Raw genomic sequence first — 22,962 nt, forward strand, 5'->3', positions numbered from 1 at the left:
ACTAACCCTTCAAAAAGTATCTCACCCAATCTCTGTGACCCTGCATTGCCCATTGGCCAATCCAACTAAGCTGCACATCTTTGGACTTTGGAATGAAACCAGAACATCCAGCAGAAATCCACGCAGAGATGGGGAGAATGTGCAAACTCCACACAGATCGTCACCCAAGGCTGGTATCTAACCTGGGCTCCTGGCGCAGTGAGGCAGCAGTGCTAACTGCTGAGTCACTATGCTGCCTGGGAAGTAGGGAACAGGATTGTAGCAGACTTTAGGAAGACAGTGACAGACTGATGAAAAGAGCAAATGCAGTGTAAGACTTAAGACATAGGAATAGAAGTAGGCCATTCAGCCCATCAAGTCTGCTCTATCATTCAATGATATTGTGTCTGATGTTAACTTCACTTGCCTGAACTTTCCCATAACCTTCCATTTTTACAGCAGATTTGTAACACGGGGAGTGGATGTTGTGATTGGTTATTATTTAAAAGGGGAACAATACACTGCAGCAGCATAGAGCTACACCAAGAAGAAGAAGAGTGCGTCTTCCAGGTTTTCAAAGACAACAGATACCCGAAATGGCCTATCACACGAATGCCACCAGGAAAATACTGCCCACCCTGACACACTCATCACGCTACCTTACATCGCAACACATTGGAACTGGCCACAAGGTTCTAATGATGACTGGGCATCAGCATAGCACACAAACCCACATCAACACTTCGCCAACTGCTCACCCGAACTAAAAATCCACTACCCACTATGGGCAGGACCAATGTCACATACAAGATTCCCTGCAGAGACTGTGACAAGCACTGAATCGTACAAACAGGGAGGAAATTACCAACAAGGCTACATGAACATCAGCCGGCTACAAAAAGACATGACCAGCACTCACTCATCTCTACCCACTTGGATAAAGAGAACCAGCAATTCGATTGGGACAGCACCGGGATCCTGGGATAAGCAAAGCAGAAATAAGCACGGGAAATCCTAGAAGCCTGGTACTCCACTAAGAAAACCTTAATAAACACAGAGCCAGACCTTAAATACACTTTATTGCAAAGAAAAACTGGAACCGAGATAATCCAGCCCAACAGACACCAGAGCTCAAATACCAGGCAGGAAAACACAACGGCGCTTCATCGGAGGCTGCACTGATGATGTTACCCAGCAGGGTAATGAAACATCTGTGGAACAACAAACCAGCTCGGCCGGCCAACCAACCACAAAACCCTCAATTCCCTTACTGATTCAAAATCTGTCTGCACTGTCCTTGAATATACTTAACGACATAGCCTTGACAGCCGGCTGCATTAAAGAATTCTACAGATTCACTCTCCACCGAGAGAAGAAATTGCTCCCCACCCAGATCTTAAATTTGTGTCACCTTACCTTGAGATTATCCTCTGGTCCTAGACGTTACAAAAGGTGAAAACAATCTTTTTAGCATCTACTGTGTCAAGTCTAAGAATCTCGCATGCTTAGGTAAGGTCAACCCTCATTCTTCTACATTTCAACAAGCACAAGTTCAATCTACTTAACCTCTCTCCACAAGGCAGTCCCTCCGTACCTGGTGTCAGCATTGTGAACCTCTCCTGGCCTCCAATGCCAATATATTTTTTCCTTAAAGGTCACAAAACTGTTTAAAATATTCTAGTTGTGATCTAACAATATAAAATACTGTTGAGACTTGAACAGTGTTTTGGCAAAACTGCCCTACTTTTATACTTTATTCCCATTGAAATAAAGGCCAACATCCATTTGTTTTCCCCATTACTTGCTGAACTTGGATGCTAGATTTTTCTACTTCTCACCAACAAGCTCCACTTCCCATCTGTATTAAATGGTATTTGCCATGTGTATGTGCATTTCCTTTGTCTGACAATGTCCTTTTGAGGAGTGACCTTAATCTCATTGTTAGCTGCCTTGCCAAGTTTCTCATTATCCACAAACTTTGGTACAATGTTCTGGGCACCATGATCCAAATTACTAACGCATATCAAATTGGCAATCCAAATATCAACTTTTTAGGAACTAGACTGCATACTCAACTCCAGGCTGAAAAATAACCAATCATTCTTGATTACTCGTTTGCTTTCTGTTGGGCAAACAATTTTGTATCCATTTTACCACAGTCTGTAATAACTCCAGGGGCTTTATTTCGCTAACACGTAGCGTTTCATCAAATTACTTTTTGAGTAAAATGGACTGCACCACCTTCTTTAATGCTCACCTTTACATCACAGAACGAGAGTGTTTAGCAAACATTTAGTCTTTTAACAAATCTGTGCTAACTTTCGTTTAGTAACTTTTCTACACATCAATTTACTTTGTTGCAGGTTATTATCTCTAAACGTTTCCACAACACCAACATTGAGCTAATTGGCCTGTAACTTCCAAATTTATCCGCATTGCGAGTTTAAGTGGGGTTAATAGTTCAACTGTTCATTTTTGCCACACTAGCCCAGGAGGATCAGAAGACTGTGAACAGAACCTCTATCATTTTTCACTTTTACTTTGCTCAGTCATGAAGGATCTATCCCATTTTCTATTTTTGAGGAATAACAACCTTAGTACTTTCTCTACTTTTATCCTATTAAATATTGTTACTGTCTCCTTTTTGTTTTAGTTTCTGACCTGGAAGCATCCTCTCTAGTGAAAACACAAAATTCAACCATGCTGTTTTATTTGGATATCACTTGGCGTTGACTGAATTCAGGTAGTAAACATTGATTTGAAATATAACTGCACTTTTATAGGCTAGAAGTATAATCGTTGTTTGGAGGTACATGATGTCTATGTGATTTTTTTTAGAAGCTTAGAAGTGTATAGAAACTAGGTTCCAATATTCTATCGTCCACCACCTGGCTGTGAGTTCTAACACACCCTTTGTCTCCACAAAAATCTTCTTAATGCTCACTAATCAGCCTTACATTTGTTCTAGAGATAATGGGAACTGCAGATGCTGGAGAATCCAAGATAATAAAGTGTGAAGCTGGATGAACACAGCAGGCCAAGCAGCATCTCAGGAGCACAAGAGCTGACGTTTCAGGCCTAGACCCTTCATCAGAGAGGGGGATGGGGTGAGGGATCTGGAATAAATAGGGAGAGAGGGCGGAGGCGGACCGAAGATGGAGAGAAAAGAAGATAGGTGGAGAGGAGAGTATAGGTGGGGAGGTAGGGAGGGGATAGGTCAGTCCAGGGAAGACGGACAGGTCAAGGAGGTGGGATGAGGTTAGTAGGTAGGAAATGGAGGTGCGGCTTGGGGTGGGAGGAAGAACAGGTTAGGGAGGCAGAGACAGGCTGGGCTGGTTGTGTGATGCAGTGGGGGGAGGGGACGAACTGGGCTGGTTTTGGGATGCAGTGGGGGAAGGGGAGATTTTGAAGCTGGTGAAGTCCACATTGATACCATTGGGCTGCAGGGTTCCCAAGCGGAATATGAGTTGCTGTTCCTGCAACCTTCGGGTGGCATCATTGTGGCACTGCAGGAGGCCCATGATGGACATGTCATCTAAAGAATGGGAGGGGGAGTTGAAATGGTTCGTGACTGGGAGGTGCAGTTGTTTATTGCGAACCGAGCGGAGGTGTTCTGCAAACCGGTCCCCAAGCGTCCGCTTGGTTTCCCCAATGTAGAGGAAGCCACACCGGTTACAATGGATGCAGTATACCACATTGGCAGATGTGCAGGTGAACCTCTGCTTAATATGGAAAGTCATCTTGGGGCCTGGGATAGGGGTGAGGGAGGAGGTGTGGGGGCAAGTGTAGCATTTCCTGCGGTTGCAGGGGAAGGTGCCGGGTGTGGTGGGGTTGGAGGGCAGTGTGTTCTACTTATTTGTTCTACTCATCTTTTGCACATATATAAAATTTGAAATGCGTTATAAAAGGTGCTGTTATTAAATCGCAAATGCAGAGCAGAAAGATAATCTCTAATTCTAAACAAAATAAACTACATAGTTATGAGGGGTAAACAGGCTCAGGTAATATGGGAAACTAAATTACAGGATGTAACCACAGAAATTGCTGGAGGAACTCCGCAGTCTAGTGCCTCTCAGTCAGTGGATTCATCATTAACTCTCTTTCTTCCCAAAAATGCTGCCAGACTTGCTGAGTTTCTCCAGCAATTTCCATTTTTGTTTCAGATCTTCAGCACCTGCAGTTCTTTGTCGCATTTTATTAAGGCATAAAGTAGTAAACAAAGTAGTGTTTAGTTTATAAGGATTTAATAAATCATTGACATAAAAAGCATTTTGTTTAGGCATGAACTGCTCACAGAAAAAGAGGACCAAAGAGGATTTAAAAGGAGCTAAAGATCGATCCAGCACAATGGAGGAGGTTTAATGTTGCTAAAAAGAGTAGGAAATCTGAGATTTTGGAGGACTCTAAAATTTAGCCAACAGGTACCAATGAATTGAGATGACTAATAAAAAGGTACAGTAGCAAAAGGTATAAAAACAGAATTGTAAATATACCACAGTGAAAGAAACTTTGAATCCAGTTGAGACTAAACCTGGTGAAATTACGATGCAGATTAAGAACTAAACAGAGATGTGAAACAAATATTCATATCTCTCCTCACTGGTAGAAGAGAAAAAAAAAGGTTTTCTGGTATTAGTGGGGAATCAGGGGTTAAGCAAGGTCAAGGAACTTAAAGAAATTAGTTTACACAAAGTGATACTAATGGATAACTTGATGGATTAAATGTGACAAATCCTCAGGACCTAAGAGAATGATGTACTGTGTCCCTTCCAGTGCCAGAGGAGGTTCACAAGTTTGATTCTGGAGTTGACAGGGTTGGGTCATGAGTCGAGATTGAATAGAATTTAGAAGAATGAGGTGCAAGGGTCGTGGAGAGGCATATAAAATTATGAACAGAATAAATAAGATAGAAGCAGGGAGGTTGTTTTTAACAGGTGAGTGCATTTAGAGCTAGGGGGCACAGCCTCAAAATAAGGGGCAGCAGATTTAGGACTGAGTTGAGGAGGAACTTCTTCTCCCAAAGAGTTGTGAATCTGTGGAATTCCCTACCCAGTGAAGGAGTCGAGGCTACCTCATTGAACGGTTTTAAGGCAAAGATAGATTTTTGAATAGGATTGGTTGACTAACAGGAATTAAGTGTTATGGTGAGTGGAGCTGAGTCCATGAAAAGATCAGACATGATCTTATTGAATGACAGAGTAGGCTCGAGGGGCCAGATGGTCTACTCCTACTCCTAGTTCTTATGTTCCACCATGCAAAAAGAATTGTCTGATCTGACTGAGGCCTTAACTTCACTTTCCTGTCTGCACCCTGTAACCCTCAAGGCACTTGTCAAATCAAATATCTGCCTATTTAGACTTTAACACATTCAATGACCAAGCCTCCACCACTCACAAGGAAAGACAATTCCAAACACCACCTGCGTGAAGAAATTCCTCATCTCCATCTTAAATGGTGAATCCATTTTTGACCTGCGCCTCCTAGCTCTAAACATGCCCACAAAGAGAAACATCTTCCCAGCATCCACTCCATTAAACTCTGTTAAAATCTCGTGTTTCAATCAGTTTGCTTTTCACCCTTTCAAATTCCAATCAGTACAGGCTGAGCTTTTTCAACGTTTCTTCAAAAGACAAATGTCTCATTCCACAAACCTTCTCTAAACTACTTCCAATGCAAATACATGCCTCCTTAAGTAACCAAAACTGTATGTGGTAACTCTAGGTGTGGTTTCACTAATGTCATACACAATTGCAGCAAAACTCCCTTACTTTAATACACCATTCCCCTTGCAATAAAGACCAATATTTCACTTACCTTCCTAAATACTTCCTGTATCTGAGTACTAATTGAGATTTATGTACAAGGGCATGCAGATTCCCCTGTATGTCGGCACTTTTTTGCTGTCTCTCCCTTAACGTAATTTTATGCTTTTCTATTCTTTCTGCCAAAATGCATAGCCTCATCTGCCCATGTCACACTCCTTCTGCCAATACCTACCACCCATTTAATTTACCCATATCCCTTTGCAAACTTTTTGTATCCTCCTTATAGCTGTCTTTGATGCCAAACTTGGCAGCAACAGCAAATTTGGCTATAACTGCCTGTTCCTATACTGTACTGTTCTATATGATACAGTCCTATAGCCAATCACTAACATAGATTATAAATTGCTGAGGCCTTAGCATTGTATCTAGTGCAAAAATCAGTTTGCTATTCTGAAAATACTGGCCAGCCACCGCCCCCCCCAACCCTGACCCACACCAACCCCCCACCCCCACCCGCCCCAACCCAACTCCCCCGTCCCCCGCCCCCCAGCAACCCTTTATCCCGACTTCACGTGGCAATTTATCAAATGTTTTTAAAGATTCAAATACCTTGCCCACTGGTTTCCCCTCATCCATCTTCTGAGCACTCTAACAAATTCATCAAAAATGCTTTTTGAAAGGGAAATCAATGTTGTAACTATTTGATTGTATTTTAATTATAGGTTAACCGGCTTATCAGAAATAGGACAAATGAACTTGGAATCTGGTAACAGGGCACAAAGGAAATCATAAGATGCCTAGACAAAATCAACATCACTAAAGACTCATGAAAGACAATATGCTTGACAAAACTGCTAAGATTTTTTTGAGGATATAACTAATAAGATAGATATGGGGAAAATAAGCATGTAGCTTATTTTGATAGCCAAAAATAATCAAGAAGGTGGCATACAAGAGATTATCCACATGAAATTAGGACTCATGAGATTGAAGAAACATCATAAAATGGATCGAAGATTGTTTCACGGGCAGCAAACAGAGATAGGAATAAATGGCATATTTTCAGTAAGAAGGTTGTACCTAGTAACAATGCACCACAAAAATAATTGCTTCAGCTTTAGCTATTTGCAAATACTATTAATGACTTGGAAAAGGAGGCTAAGTGTAACATATGTCAGTTTGTGACAATATGAAGTGTGAGGGAAATCAAAGATGCTGCAAAGGACATTGGTAGGTCGACTCAGTGGTCAAGAAAATGGTAGATGAAATACAAAAACAGAAGTTGCTGGAAGAGCTCAGCAGGTCTGGCAGCACCTGTGAAGAACTATCGGGTGACCCTTCCTTAGAAATGGTTTTGTTCCTGATTTACAGCATCCGCAGTTCTTTTGGCTTTTAGTTCGTAGATGAAATACAAATATGGTGATCCACGAAGTTGGCTACTCAGGCAGAAAAAATATAATAGACCTTAATATGGTTGTAAATGGTGGAAAACCAGGAAAATGTGTATTTAGAAGGACCCGGATGTCCATATACGATAACCTTCTATAATTAACATTCAGGATAGCAAGTAGTTAGGAAAGCAAGTGGTATTTTGAAATTTGTTATAAGAGGATTAGAGTATAAGAGTAAAGAAAAGTTTCTATCAACAGATTAGGCACAGGGTGGTCTTGTCTGGATCAGTGGAGTGAGCTTTCAACTCCTTAGCTAAGGAGATACATGTTTCCCCTTGAGGGAGTGTAGCAAAGGTTCTCTAGGCTGGTTCCTACAATGAGGGGACTGTATCTATAGAAGAGATTGAGTAGAAAAGGCCTTCATTCCCTGGAGTTTACAAAAGATGGGGTGACCTAATCACAACATCTAAAATTCCCAGATTCTCCAGGGTAGATGGTGAGAAAATGCTATCCCTGGCTTGGGAATCCAGAACTCAAGATCACAATCTCAGGAAATATAAAGAGGTCAGATGAGGGTGAGGAGGTATTACTTTACTTAAGTGATTGTGAATACTAGGTATTCTTTAGCACAGAGCTGTAGATGTTCAGTCATCAAGTATATGCAAGATAGAGACTGATGGATTTTAGGTGCTTGAGGAATTAAAGGATTTGGGGAGTAGCATAGGGATGTAGAGATGGGCAAGAGGATCAGTCTGATTTTTGTTGACTAGGGAACCAGACTCAAAAGGGCCAAATTTTATATTCCAGCTCCTGCTACATATGAAAAGACGCTTTTGGTTATAGAGTATTTCATCATGACAAAAGGGATCATTTTCAACTGCAATACCTAGATGCTAAACTGGTAGAGCTCAAGTGCAGTCCATTGGACAACAGCCCCATCCCATTCCATGGCGAAACATGAAATAAAAATCAAGACACGTTCAACAATGAGCAGATGATTCAATAATGCTGAAAGTTACCCTCCTATTTCCTCACAATTCTGTTCTTGTTCCATTCTTCAGTGTTAATGAATGGTGCTTTTCCTTTTAACAGTTGCAGGCTGATCTCTTGTGAATTTCCAACTTTTTCCCTGTTTTTGTCAAGAAAGCTGTATACTGCTGGGTAAACTCCTTAGCATATGCCAAATGGAAAAGAAAATAAAACTACAGACATTTTCACAGACTTTGAAATGTAGTGTAAGGTTTCTCTGACATGCCAATCTTTACAAGTAAGGTTTCAAAGTAGTTTTCCAAATAATGCGCTACACAACTATGATATTTTAATCATTTATTCCATGACAGCAACTTAAAGTTGACTGTGGAATAGATTATTAAAATATCATAGTTGTGTAGCATATTATTCGGAAAACTACTTTGAAGCCTTACTTGTAGACATCCTTTATTTGCAGTAGGCCCAAATGACCAAATAGACTACCCTGCTCCAACTTCTTACACTAGAAACCTCTGCAGCAATGAATTAATCAATGCGAAGGATTTGATTATGCAGTTTGGCAATGCCTCATAGTCAGACGCTAATATACATCCTGTCAAACAGACCCATTAAGCAAAGTGAGTGTTTTGAAAACAAGGACAAACATCTTTAAAGGCTTGTTTTAAAACACAAGAACAAATAAATGCAAATTTGATTTTGAAAATCAAATCCAACGCAGTAAAGCTGTTTTGTTTTCTCTTCAGGCCTGGCATTCAACTATGTGACTATCAGTGCATAGTAATACTGAACCAAAAAGAAAATGTTTGTCATAGATTAATATTTACAAGCTTTCGAAATAATGATGATTTATGAGCAAACCAAAAGAACAGAAAATGCTGGAAGTCTCAAACAAAAACAGAAATTGCTGGGGAAACTCAGCAGGTCTGGCAGCATCTGAGGACAGAAAGCAGACTTAATGCTTCAGGTTGAATGACTAACTGAAGAAGGGTCACTGGACCAAAAATGTTAATTCTGTATTCTCTCCACAAAAGCTAGTAGACCTGGAGAATTTCTCCAGCAATTTCTTTTTCTCTTTTGTTAATCATTTACAGTGACCTGCTGAATTTCTTTTTTGAACTTGGCCCCAAACAAATGTTATGTTTCCTGTGGCATTTTAAGATCAGCTGAAGCATGTACTCATCCAAATATAACCTGTTTAATTTCTCAAGCTAGTTGGTATTAAAAATAAGATATATATTTGTATTTCTAAAACACTGAATTCAGTTAACTATCTCTACACATTTAATAGGAGCATTATCAAACAAACGTTGACATTCAGGCAGATAATGATGTAAGGATAGATAACCAAAGGTTTCGACAAAAAGACCGAGTGTCCTTGCACAGGAAAATTGAAAAGCTTTGTGCATTAACAGCTTAAAGCAGATCCATTAATTAAGGAAGCAACTGAAATCAGGGATGGCTCAAGAGGCCAGAATCTGAGGATTACAGATATCTTGGAGGGTGCGGAGGCTGGAGGCAATGAAAAGGAAGACCAAGCAGCCAGTGCTAGTTAATAAGCACAAGATGATGTATGAACAGGACTTGGTGGGACTAAGGGTGTAGGCAGCAAGGTTTTGAATGTGATGTCTAAGGATAACAAAGCATTTATGAGTAACCTGCTGATGACAGTTCAGCAGGAGTTAACGTAAGATAGAGATATGGTTAGATGATTGGGAGGCAAGCTAGGTCTCAGTTAAGCAGTGCTCAGGTTCATAAAATACCAATATTGCAAATGAAGCAGTTCAGCTTTCAACCCGTTCCAAAAAAGAGAAGAGATTAATAGCTAGGGAATGGAATTTGCAGTGGGGACTGAAGGCATGGCTTTGAATTTTCCAATATATAAGTGGAGAAAATTTCGGCTAAATATTGGATAAGAAATCAAGTTTAAAGTTATGGCAGAGTTGAGAAAAGTGGTGATTGTGTAGAGTTGGATGTTATCAGTGCACATGTGAAAAATAACAATTTTCTTGAATGTTGTTACCAAGGAGCAGTAGTAGGAGAATACAAAGTTAGATCCTGGGACATGTCACAACAAACAGTGTAGAATCTGGAAGGGACAATACTGTAGGCTTCACTTCATTGTATTCTTAGTTATTTAAGTGTAGCCAATTAGACTAGTACAAGTCCAACCAACTGTGGGGGCACGTCAGAAAAGATGCTGTTGACAGGTTGAGGAGGAATACTTTAATACTGCTACAACTACAAAGAATGTAACGTGTGAATTTGATCAGGGATGCTTTGGAACAGTGGCACGGCTGGAAATTTGATTGGTAGGTTTCAAATATACAGAAGATTTGGGGAAGATAGACACAAATTGGGATGGTGCCAACATATTCAAGGTCTATGGAGAAGAAAGGCAGTTGGAAAATGCAGCAGCAGTTTGGAAGGATGATAGGATCAAGGATTTTTTTGAGTAGAGACATTTGATGGCTGATTTGTCAAAGAACAAGGCTGAGTATACCTGCAAAAGCCAACTGTTTCATCAATTAATGTGGGAACCATGGAGACAGACTGCTTAGCTGAATAATGGCGTTTGGGTCAAGGGAGACAACGTGGGTCCGATGGAGCAAATTAGCTCAGAGGGCATGAAGGGAGGAGGGTATGGCAGTAACTTGAGAATAACACATGTTCAGGATAGGTTGTAAGAGATCGTCAGTGGAAGTTTAGACTGTTGGGTTAGAGAGAGGAAAGAAAGTGGCAGACTTCACAGATGGCATAATCCCAATTTTGGTGACCAGGAAATAATAAGACAGATGCACTTCTGGTTGAAGGGGAGAATGGTGGAGGAAATGGGCAGTTTTAAGATGCCTGTGAGCGGGACAGAAAAGAGACTTGAGGTTATCTGACTATTCCAGGTTCATCTGGAAAGAGAAGTTTTGACTGACAACAGAACCCATGATTGACGAGTAACAATTAAATTAAATAATAATTTCAGAAAGCTGAAAACCAAATTCCCTTGTTTTTTAAAGATAAGCAGGTAATCTGCTTCCCTATCACAATGCTGATATGGATTTTACCAGAATGTGGGACCCGACATATACTGCAATTCAAGGCTGATTTCCAGAATGTTTAAATTCACGTCCTCTGTGGAATTTTGCTTTAGGTACAAAATAGCTTTGAATCATATTATTTTGGCAGTGACTGTGATGGGCTCCAATTTCAAGAAGTTCTAAACCAAAATAATGAATTAGTGAACGCCCATTTACAAGACTTCTGTGAATTCAAATCGTTTTGTTTCCAGGAAACTTTGTTTCAAATGAAACAGTCAGTTAGTTCTATTTGAATTTCGCAAAAGCACCATTATAATAACGCTTGAGAACAAACCAGCTAAAATGCGGAGGGGGCGGGTTGGTGCTAGGGGTTGGAGATTCTAACAGTTCGAATAACTTCTCAGCTGTGGGGGGTAATTTCCACACAGCCCTCTGCAACTGCGGGAGAAGGATCTCTCTGCAGCTACTGGCTGGGTGAGTGGTGGGGGAAACAGTCTCTTCCCCCCCACCCCGTCCCTGTGACCCCTCATTCGGACTAAAGTTTTCGCAAAAAAAAGTCAGTCTCTCCCCATTGCCCCCCACTACTGCTTGATACAAGGCACACCATCTGTTTGCATAGCCCCTAACTAGGACCTCCCTCCCTCTCAACTGCCTCCCCCCACAAAATCTGGTTAGCATTGCCTTGCCCCACAGCCTTTACTGAAGGGTATTTTTCTCCATAAAAACCCTGATTTGGCATCGTGGGTGTGTAAGTTGGGGGGTAGCTCTTTCCATAGCACCTTATGGGTGGTGGGAGTGAGAATATTAGTGAGTCTCTACCCACAAACATTCTCCCTTTGTAGTTCATCTTTCTCATCCTATTGGTCCCGGGGCTTGAGCGAAGGGGGATAGCATCTTACAGCAGTATCCTCCCCATGAAGACCCCCGCTGCTCTCACATACCACTGGGGAGATACCAAGTCAAGGCCGCTCGGCCCGCTGTCCACAGTGTGAGCCCAATGTCCCGGCTTCTCCAGCACTCCCCCCCGCTCCCGATCCCTGTACCTTGGACTCCCTCTGGCTCAGGGTTGAAACCGGGGAGATGGGCGTCTCTCCGCCGAGCCGCTCGTTTTCTTTCTCCGTGTCCTCAGCAGCGGGGCTGCTCCCGGTCTCCTCCGCCGGTACTTCCCAGTTCGGCATCTTGCACTCTTCCCGGTGTCCAGCTCAGGGCATTCCCGGGAGTAGAACGGGACGGGACGGGACAGGCGCCTGCTGAATGAATGAATGAATGAATAGACGGCGCTGGGCTCCTTGGTCCCCGTTTATTCCGCACCGATGGCTACAACTCGCAACTCTCCGGAGTTTATTTCTGTCGGTGTCTCACTCACCCTCCGGCTTCTCACGTATTTCCGGCTGCGCGATCGATAAAAGCTGCCGAGGGAGAGGCTTTCAGTCCGGGGAGAGAGAGAGAGAGGGGGAGCACCCCCAACCCCACCTCGGGGATGAGGCTGGGGAAACTTTCCAGCCCCGCCGCTGCTGCCAACCCCGCACAGCACAGCACCTGTAGCTACCCTGGCTCTTTCTGATCTAAAATCTCCCTCTGAATCCCGGCTTCTGGTGCTGTTTGCAGTCTGCAGCCTCTTGCATGCCAGCACCGTGCAAAACGTTGCTCAGCATCCTCTTCCAACTGGTTTCACTTTTATGATTTGCTAGTGCGCAAAAAAATGACGAGGATGTTCCCTAGATAGCTATGTTCCTTGCCCTCCACTGAGGTAGGGGAGCCTTCAACCCAACCACAGCTTGCAACTCAAAAAGGGACATTTAAACTGCAGGCTTTAAGTTTTAAAAAAAATGTTACACACTTTCTACCTAACAGCAGCTTTGCAACAAATTGATGCTTGGACTGTTCCCTTAATGTAACCACTTCTCTCGTTCCTGTCTCCTGCACGAAGACCTGCGCTCGCAGCGTAATCTGTCTCTTTAATCCAGGATCATGTTCCTTTACTTTTGAGTTTTGCTCTGACTGTTTTGGTCTTTCAAAAGAAGGATTTTATTTTATTGGATTCGGCGTTCACTGAAATTTCAGATCATTTACAGACCAGGCTCAAGTGGTTTAAAAAAAAGTCAGAATAGTATCTGTTCCCATTCTGGTGAGATTATAATTGGCTCGAGTCATGCTACTGTAATTACACATTTAATATCACTCACAATTGTTCCTTGGTGAAATACAAGCCAGAAATTTACTGAGTAAAACAGGCATTAATCCTCTGCTGATTAAGGAACAATTTGTACCACTTCACAGTCAACGGAAACCGAGCGACATTCTCGTATTAAGGCTCCCCGTTCAGTTTGATGGCGATCGTGAAATTGCTGGATTTACAACATGATGTTTATCTCTGTGGCAGGTACTTGAGGCTGGGAATTGACATCGTCTTGAACCCTGATAATGCCATCTATCATAGAGCTGAAATCACCCTCAGATTTGGAGGCACGTAAAGTAATCACAGAAGGTGAACTCTAGCAGGCCCAAAATATTGTTACCGAAAGCATTTTAATTTTCAACAAAAATTTTGATCATCTTTTGTGCCAGCAGCCATCCACAGCTCTGAAGATAATGGGCAAAATTTACTCGGCGTCTGAGTGGCGTGGGCAATGGCGAGATGAAAGAATGAAATTCTTAACGGCGAGGGAAGCAAAGTCCGCTTTCCATCTTAAGATTTCAACCCCGAGACCAGAATCTCTCTGGTGAGGCCCATATCTGAAATAAAAGATCAAGCTCCAGCTGCCTCCAAAGAATTTAATGCTGTTTCCCTCTCCACGTATTGCTGACAGACCTGCTGAGTCCCTTCATCCCTTCCTGTTTTTATCTCAGATTTTCAGCACGGAAAGTGTCTTGGTTTTATTTGAAGGCCCCAATGGCAAGTATTGACATCTCAAAATCTTGCCTGGTGTACATGCAGGCTGTAGCTCCCAGCTGGTGGTAAGAAATTAGACAGTGCCAATTCCTGACATAGAAGTCAGAGTGGGAGCCCAATGCTGCAGATTGCTGGTGTTTTCTCTGGTCGTTCACTTTGGCCACAATCTCCGAGCACCCTCCATGGGCAGTACCTGCCTTCACCGTCTGTCAATGGACGTTGGCATTGACAAAGCACCAGCCTCACCACATCATCGTGGCATGTCTTGGACTAACTTACAATACAGTTCACTACGAGATTACCGCATCTCAGCCATTGGAAGAGAGTGGAGCACAAACCTCCTGATTTCTTTGTGCTCACTCACTTTGTGCTTCATTGGACAGTCATAGCTTCTCTGTCTTGCTTTTTTGCGCTTTGCTACGTCATTCAGAGTTTACAGGCTCCAGTAGTTCTACCTTGTTATTACAGACAAAGCCAGGCAACTCATTATGGTTGCCAGCTCTGAAGAGTGAACAACATGGATATATTGCTGTACAGCACCATGCTACGTCCATGTCACATTCACACCATGTGCGATGGGGTTAGTAGGAACTGCCGATGCTGGAGCATTTGAGATAACAAGGTGTAGAGCTGGATGAGCACTGCAGGCCAGGCAGAAAATTTCTGAAGAAGGGTCAGACCTGAAACGTCAGCTTTCCTGCTCCTCTGAAGCTGCCTGGCCTGCTGTGTTCATCCAGCTCTACACCTTGTTATATCACACCAGGTGTGAGTTGCTTATGTGGCAAAGACACCACATGAGCTTCAACCAAATGTCTAAGGGGAGTAGACCTTAATTCAGTCAAGGGGACTATGGTTAGTTAGGGGATCTCACAACAGTCAGTCTCAGGCATTGTCTGGTTTCTGGCTAAGGAGCTGACCATGGTTAATTGGGAATTTGATGCAAGCAAGGGTCATATTCTTACATCCAGAGCTTGATCCAAGGTCATTCCTGCAGGTTGAGTCTAGCCAGATTGGCAGGGAGCTTTGCAGAAATCAGTTGAGGATTGATCTATCCTCAGTGGGCCCTCTTAAGTCAGTGTGGGCGAGTGGGCCACAATCAGCCAGTGTTTGGGCGTGAAACATCAAGTGGCATTAACGGGTGACGATGTGGGGAATTTGGAGAGTGGGAATTGGAACCAACATGCTTGGACGTAGAAGGGACAATCACTGTTGAGAGGGACAACTCAAGATATAAAGATGGATGCCAATGTAAGATGAGAGAGCAAGGAGCACATTGAATGGTCACCAGCACCCTGGTTTCAATGAGGCAACAGTGGATAATGACACTGAGCACAGCTATGTGATAAATGTAGGACATGTGTACATTGGGAGATGAATAGTAAAACAAAATGGTTGTATGGGAACAAGGAGAGACTCAAACCTGGTAGCATTAATAAAAAAGCAAAATAGAACATGACAGTTGTTGGGGGCAGAATGTGGAGCCTATAACTCTCTCTTGAGCAACCTGGAAAGTATTCCATCTTCAAATGAATCTTGACTGTGCAATAAATATGAAAAACATATGATAAATCTTATGATTTTATAAACCTCCAAGGTCACCCCTCAGCCTCTAACGGCCCCAGCCTATTCAGTCTCTCCCTATAGATCAAACCCTCCAAACACTGCAACATCCTTGAAAATCTTTTCTGAACTCTTTCAAGTTTCACACCATCCTTCCTATAACAGGGAGTCTGGAATTGCACACATTATTGGAAAGTGGCCTAACCAATGTCCTGTACAGCTGCAACATGACCTTCCAACTCCTGTACGCGATGAGAAAAAACTGCAGATGCAGACAAACAGGAGGCTGGAAGACTCCATGAAATTAAACTCCATCTGCCAGGCCTCGGCTCATTGGCCCATCTGATCAAGATCCCATTGTTCTCTGAGGTAATCTTCTTCACTGTCCAATACACCTCCAATTTTAGTGTCATCTGCAAACTTACAAACCATGCCTCCTATGTTCACTTCCAAATCATTTACATAACTGACAGAAAGCAGTGAACCCAACGCAAATCCTTGTGGCACATCGCTGGTCACAGACCTCCAGTCTGAAAAGTCTATTACCATCGTGCCAGTTCTGTATCCAAATGGCTAGTTCTCCCTGTATTCCTTACTAACTAGTCTACCATGAGGAACTTTGTTGAACCCCTTACTGAAGTCCATTTAGACCACATTCACCTCTCTGCCCTCATCAATCCTCTCTGTTACTTCTTCAAAAATGGTGAGACATGGTTTCCCATGCACAAAGGCAGTTGACTATCCCTAATCAGCCCCTGCCTTTCCAAATACATGTAATTGCTGTCCCTCAGGATTCCCTCTACAACCTACCCAGCACCAATGTCAAGCTTACTGGTCTGTAGCTCCCTGGCTTTTCCTTACCATCTTTCTTAAATAGTCTCACTGTGATAGCCAACTTCCTGTCATCTGGCACCTCACTCTAGCCGTTGACAATGTAAATACAATGCAAGATCCCAGCAATCACTTACCTAGCTTTCCACAGATTTCTAGGGTACATCTGAGCAGATCCTGGAGATCTATCTACCCGTAGTCGTTTTAAGCTGTTGAACACCATTTCCTCTGTAAAATAGATATTTTTCAAGATGTTGCTATTTATTTCCACATGTTCTATTTAGGGGTGGCACAGTGGCTCCGTGGTTAGCTCTGTTGCCTCACAGCATCAGGGACCCAGGTCCAATTCCACCTTCAGGCAACTGTCTGGGTGGAGTTTGAATGTTCTCCCCACGTCTGCGTGGATTTCCTCCGGGTGCTCTAGATTCCTCCCACAGTCCAGAGATGTGCAGGGTAGGTTAGGTAGATTGGCCATGCTAATTTGTCCATAGGGATGTGTAGATTAGGTGGGTTACAGGGAGATGAGTCCAGGTGGGATGCTCTGAGGTTCAGTGGGACTTGTTGGGCCAAAGGGACTGTTTCCACACTGTGGGTATTCTATGATCCATATCTTTCTCCACAGTAAACATTGATGCAAAAAAACTCATTTAGTACCTCTCCATTTCCTGTGGTTCCACACATAGATGGCCTTGCTGATCTTTAAGAGACCCCATTCTCTCCCAAGTTACCCTTTTGTCTTTAATATATTTATAAAATCCTTTTAGATTCTCCTTAACCCTATTTGCCAAAGCTATCTCATGTCCCCTTTTTCCCTCCTAATTTCCTTCTGAGGTATGCTCCTACTGCCTTTACACTCTTCTAAGGATTCACTTGATCTCTGCTGTCTATACCTAACACATGCTTTGTTCCTGTTCTTGACCAAATCTCAACTTCTCTTGTCATCCAACATTCCCGACACTTACTAACCTTGTCCTTCACCCTAACAGGAACATACTCTCTCTGGACTCTTGTTATCTCATTTCTGAAGGCTTCCTATCTTCCAGCCATCCCTTCACCTGCAAACATCTGCTCCCAATCAACTGTTGAATGTTCTTGCCCAATACTATCAAAGTTAGCCAGTCTCAAATTTAGAACTTTGACTTTTAGATCTGGCCTAATCCATCACTGTTTCAAAACTAATAGAATTATGGTCGCTGGCCCTAAAATGGTCCCCCATTGACACCTCAATCACCTGCCCTGCCTAATTTCCCAAGAATAGGTCAAGTTTCACACCTTCTCTAATAGGTACATCCGCATACTGAATCAGAAAATGTTCTCGTACACATTTAACAAATTCCTCTCCATCCAAGCCTTGAACACTGTGACAGTCCCAGTCTATGTTTGGAAAGTTAAAATCCCCTACCATAATATTCCTATTATTCTTACAGATTACTGAGATCTCCTCACAAGTTTGTTTCTCAATTTCCTTCAGACTCTTGGACAGTCTATATTATCCTCCAAGGAGCTCTCAGAAAATGCCAAAATGTGAAAATTTAGCCTGCTGTGTTGCAGTAGGCAACTTTAAATGCTCGTTCATGCAATCAAATGAAAGTTACATATGTTCAGAAACTAACATTTTTGTATTCCAAAATGTGACTAATAAGAGACACACATTTAGTGTAGCATGTTTGGAAGAAAAAGGTGACTTTGGATCAATGGTTCTCAAAGCTTCTCACCACTGGGGAATTCGTCCTTGCATTTTTGGGTCTGTTATAGGTTGACAGAGATTGACTTTACAACTCAATTGCCATTGTATTATATGACTACCAGGATATTAGAACATGAATTAGATGGACATTGGGAATATTAGAACTGCTGCAGAAAAGAGACCATGAATCAAACGCAGCGGTACATCCACTGTTCCTATTCTGTCTTCAACACTGTATTTCCTGAGTCATGTCTACCCTTCCATTAACTTGCTAACTATTCAAGAAGTAATACATACAATATTCCCAAACACAACTTAGTTACGATGACTACTGCTTGTGTTTTCAAATTTTTTTCCTTTTGTTTTAAGTCGCTCCTTTGCACTTTCAATCTGCTCTCTTCATTTTTCTCTATGTTTCTATTTATTTTGTTTTATTCTAACTTGACTGTAGTCCCATCCTCATTATTCACTCTGTTTATCCTTTTATTTCAGTGGTGACCCCGGGGCAAAATATTCGTGAGGTTTCAGATCAATATTGATATTGTTGTGTTACTGGATTAATGTTTACAATGCAAATATAGTGCAATGTTAATGATAAGCATTAGAATTGAATTCATGCTGTTTGGTGCCAAATCTGCCATGATACAATTTCAGGCCAGTATATTAGCCTCAGACTGAATTGTAAGTGAAGACAAGTTGAGTTTTAATGTGTGTATGAATGAATTCAGTTTTAAAATAAGAAAATTAGGAGTAAAGAATAGGTTAAAAAGTGTCAGATTTTCACTTAAAAAAATAACATCACCACTAATCTTTCAGGTAAAAAATAATCCGTTGCTGTTACCCAATCTGAATTGTATGTGAATCAGTCCAATACCAACATCAATGAATCCCTGAAAATGAGGTTCCAAACATTTTAAACGCAGTAAATAAGCATTTTAAGTCTAAAACACTTGGTTCAAACTATATCTACATGATTTATTCAAGCTCAGTATTTTCAGGAAATCAAACCTAGTCGATGATAGAATAGTAAATTGTTGCAAATATCTAGTTCATGGTTTAGTATGTAAATATTAGTTTTGGGAATTAAAATTGAACAGTATTATATGGGATAAATGAACTTGAAGTGCGTGGTCATTATGTTTTAAGAGGTTAAGAGCTAGAAAGGTAGGATTAGAAACAACAGCTGGCTCACTGAGCTGATGACATGCTTGCAATAATGGAATCCAGAAAGATTATTTGTTTTGAGAGTTATAATAAGTTAGTTAAGAGCAATCACTGAATTCTGAGGCTGCAAAACACATTTCCTTCATCAGATCAAATAAGAAATTATAAATAAGGGTTACTTAAACCTAAAATTCAGGTTAAGGATTGCTCAGAAGTAAGTTGCTGTCCTATTAATGAGGGGAGTTTTAAAAAGTTCCGTGGTTTCAATTTATTTAGGTGTTTGCTGGGAGAAGTTAGTTGCAATTTGGAGTTGAGAGAATGTTCAAACAGAAGAAGTGCTATTGTTAGCTGATCCACACAGTCAGGCCTCAGAAATCCCAAGAGGTGCTTATTTAGTCAGGAGATGCCCAGGCAATTTTTCACATTGTTTGTTTGGTAGTTGCTGTTGTAGCTGTACTAAAACAGCTTGACTAATAGTCCAGCTAGTTCTGGAAGACAGAACTTCAGTGCTATAGTCGGGTGTTGTCGGGCCTGGCGTACTTGCTGCATCCTAAGTGGTAGTTGATATGCCTGAGAACTGCCATCAGTGATGCTATGAGAAGCATTCCATGAACTTGCCAGCGCAGCATCTTCCAAATGCAGAGCCTCTGCCATTTTGTAGGATAATGGCAGCAGATGAATGGCAACATCTTCATCTTCGAGTCATACACTGTCGTGATTGGGTTCCATATCTCTCTTACATCGTTGTTGCTGGATTGGAGAGCTGGAACTCCCTTTAGAATATGTGCTGTGGCTGTATCTCAACCAGATTGATTACAGCAGTTCAAGAAGAGGCTCACTATCATTTTCTCCAGGACAGTCAAACATGAGCAATAAATTCTGGCCTAGCCAATAAAACGCATGCCTCATTATGAGTAAAGAAAATGCAAGACAATTTTGATACTGTGTATATTGTTGATTATTTTAGAAAAGATGCCTAGGCTGGTGAAAATGGGTGCTGAATAAATAAGTCAAATGTAGGTATTTGAAAAGTTGAAACTTCAGTGGTAGAAAGTCCCAGAAACAATAAAAATCAGACCTTGCTGTGATTTTGGTTTGAAATTAATGAACGTAATTGCCTTGCCTAATAATGATTTTCGGGGACATGTACGAATATAGAGTTGAGGTTAAAATCAGCAATGATCTTCTTGAAGGGCTGAGTGGCCTACTCTTCTTTCTTGTTCATATGAGACACAAGTAGAGCTAATTCAACAGCGATAATGGGAACTGCAGATGCTGGAGAATCCAAGATAACAAAGTGTGGAGCTGGATGAACACAGCAGGCCAAGCATTCGGTCCGCCTCTCCTTTTCTCCCTATTTATTCCAGTTCCCTATCCCCATCCCCCTCTCTGATGAAGGATCCATGCCCGAAACGTCAGCTTTTGTGCTCCTGAGATGCTGCTTGGCCTGCTGTGTTCATCCAGCTCCACACTTTGTTATCCCTAATTCAACAGCAAATGCTTTCATTTCTGTGTGATCACTATCTTGTCTGCTTTGTACAGTAAGACCCCACGTTAGACTACATTGCTTATTGTCACAAACTTGTAAAGTTGTTTGTTCTCTGTGGTCTGTTTCTCTTGGTTATGATTTTTATTTTCATGTCGTCATCAGATTGCCCTGCCAATGACAATGGAACAGCATAGTTTGGAGCTTTGCTGCAACCTCAGAAGTTAGCTTGTGAAGTTCTCAGATCAGCTCTGCTCCCGATTTGCTTGCTGGCTTGATCCCACTCTGCTCACTCTCATAGTGCTTTCAGCCTGCCTGGCACCTTGCTCTCCCCCTGTCCACTGCTTGGCTGGTGTACTTCCTAACTCACTGCAAATAGTACTACTATCACTGTTTCAGCATCCAGATACTGAGAATAGAGGCGGGAACTCACTGGGGATTAGGGAGAGAATTGTTAGAGACTTACTAGAGACCTCAACTCGAGTTTGTATACCTGTTGTGACAAAGTCTGATTCACCTCTTAATTGTTTCATTTAAAGTCTCACTTTTAAAGAACATAACTGGATGTTAAGTGAGAAACCCCTGAATCTTTAAGTCCTCCAAGAGCTGTTTTGTTTGTGAGTTAAATTGTGAACCAGTTGCTTCTTTGAAAGTTATGTAATTCCTTTGCATTTGAATGCTATAATCATCTCCATGAAGATGATGCAACAAAAGCCATGAGAAAGGTGATAACTTTGTTCATGTAACTGTGTTTCATTCTCATGCAAAGTTAACTTACAATAGACACCCACATGAGCTGCTCAGATAGTTTTAGAGATAGTAGGAACTGCAGATGCTGGAGAATTTGAGATAACACGGTGTAGAGCTGGATGAACACAGCAGGCCAAGCAGCATCAGAGGAGCAGTATCTGGCAGTGATGCCTGGCTCAGGAAAGCAATATAGTCCATGTAGCATTGCCTGAAGTTGTGCTTCCAGAATGAATTGTTTCCCCCTTTGTTTAAATACACAGGAACCGAACCAGACTGAGTAATTTGTACTGCTTTGTGATTGACGATTGCTACTTAAAGGGATTGAAGATAATGGATGACATTCGAACTGTTAAAGGTTGTAAGAACAACAAAGAAGGAAGGAAAGGACTAGAAAGAATAAAAGGACAGATATAAATACAGGAAGCTAAATAAAGAATTAGCAAAACAAATGTTGAGAAGAAATAATTATTTGAAATGATAGAGGCTGCAGAAATCAATAGCAAAAAATATCTGAAATGAAACGAATGTGGAAAAACAATTGAAAGCATTCAATAATTAGAATTAGATTTCATTAGCATTTGTACTCAAGTATAGGAATACATGAGCACAGTGAAAAGTATACAAAGCCTTCATTCTCCAGTGTTATCTTGGTTACAAAAGTAGAATTAAAATAAAGCCCGGAGCCAACAGGTAAAAAAAATCCAAATTTTAAAGTCTAAAGTCCGATCTCCATAAAGGTGCTTGAAACGCACAGTCACCAGTGTAGCAGGTACCTGGAGATATTTGGACCTGCAGAGGCTGGAGAATCCGAGATAACAAAGTGTGGAGCTGGATGAACACAGCAGGCCAAGCAGCATCTCAGGAGCACAACAGCTGATGTTTTGGGCCTAGACCCTTCATCATAAAGGCCCGAAATGTCCGCTTTTGTGCTTCTTGGATGCTGCTTGGCCTGCTGTGTTCATCCAGCTGCACACTTTGTTATAGCAGGTACCCAGACCTAGCCATCGCTGGAGTCTAGGTTAGCCTGCGGGTCTGGCATCGATCAGTGTGAGGAGCAGCATTCTTGTTGCCACTGACAATGCTGCCGCCACCTCGGACCACCAAGAGGAGCCTGGGGCAGAGTGGGGGGTGTCCACCGCCTCTTGTCCCACCACCTCTGACTGCTGGGAGGCTCCTTCTATTCCACTTGTGGCCTGCTCTCGCTGCTATGCTGACGCTGCAGAATTGCTACAAAAGTCTTTCAAGAAAACGAAGGAAAAAGGAGCAAAAGTATAAAGAAGAAAAGAAAAAGAAAAGAAGAATGCGGCTGGGAAGCGGACGAACCCGGGACCTGCTACACCGCTGCCATCTTGAATAAGAAATGGAAAACAACGTTTTAAAAAAAAACATAAATCAGTAAAACAATGAGGAGTTGCTAAAAGGCGAAAATGAGAATAA

General features: G+C 41.9%; 1 protein-coding gene across 1 annotated transcript in view; it reads right to left on the bottom strand.

Moving 5' to 3' along the window:
• Positions 1-13,196, bottom strand: part of stac (SH3 and cysteine rich domain) — a 144,866-nt gene extending 131,670 nt beyond the window's left edge. Inside the window, exons 1-2 of the mRNA XM_048528612.2 lie at positions 12,521-13,196; positions 12,198-12,401 (exon numbers count right to left, since the gene is read on the bottom strand). Coding sequence (XP_048384569.1) covers positions 12,198-12,332 — 135 coding nt within the window. The 5' untranslated portion in view covers positions 12,333-12,401; positions 12,521-13,196. The remainder of the gene's footprint in view (positions 1-12,197; positions 12,402-12,520) is intronic.
• Positions 13,197-22,962: the final 9,766 nt, after the last annotated feature.

This window comes from Stegostoma tigrinum, chromosome 5 (genome assembly GCF_030684315.1).
Source record: "Stegostoma tigrinum isolate sSteTig4 chromosome 5, sSteTig4.hap1, whole genome shotgun sequence".
In the NCBI taxonomy this organism is placed as follows: Eukaryota; Metazoa; Chordata; class Chondrichthyes; order Orectolobiformes; family Stegostomatidae; genus Stegostoma; species Stegostoma tigrinum.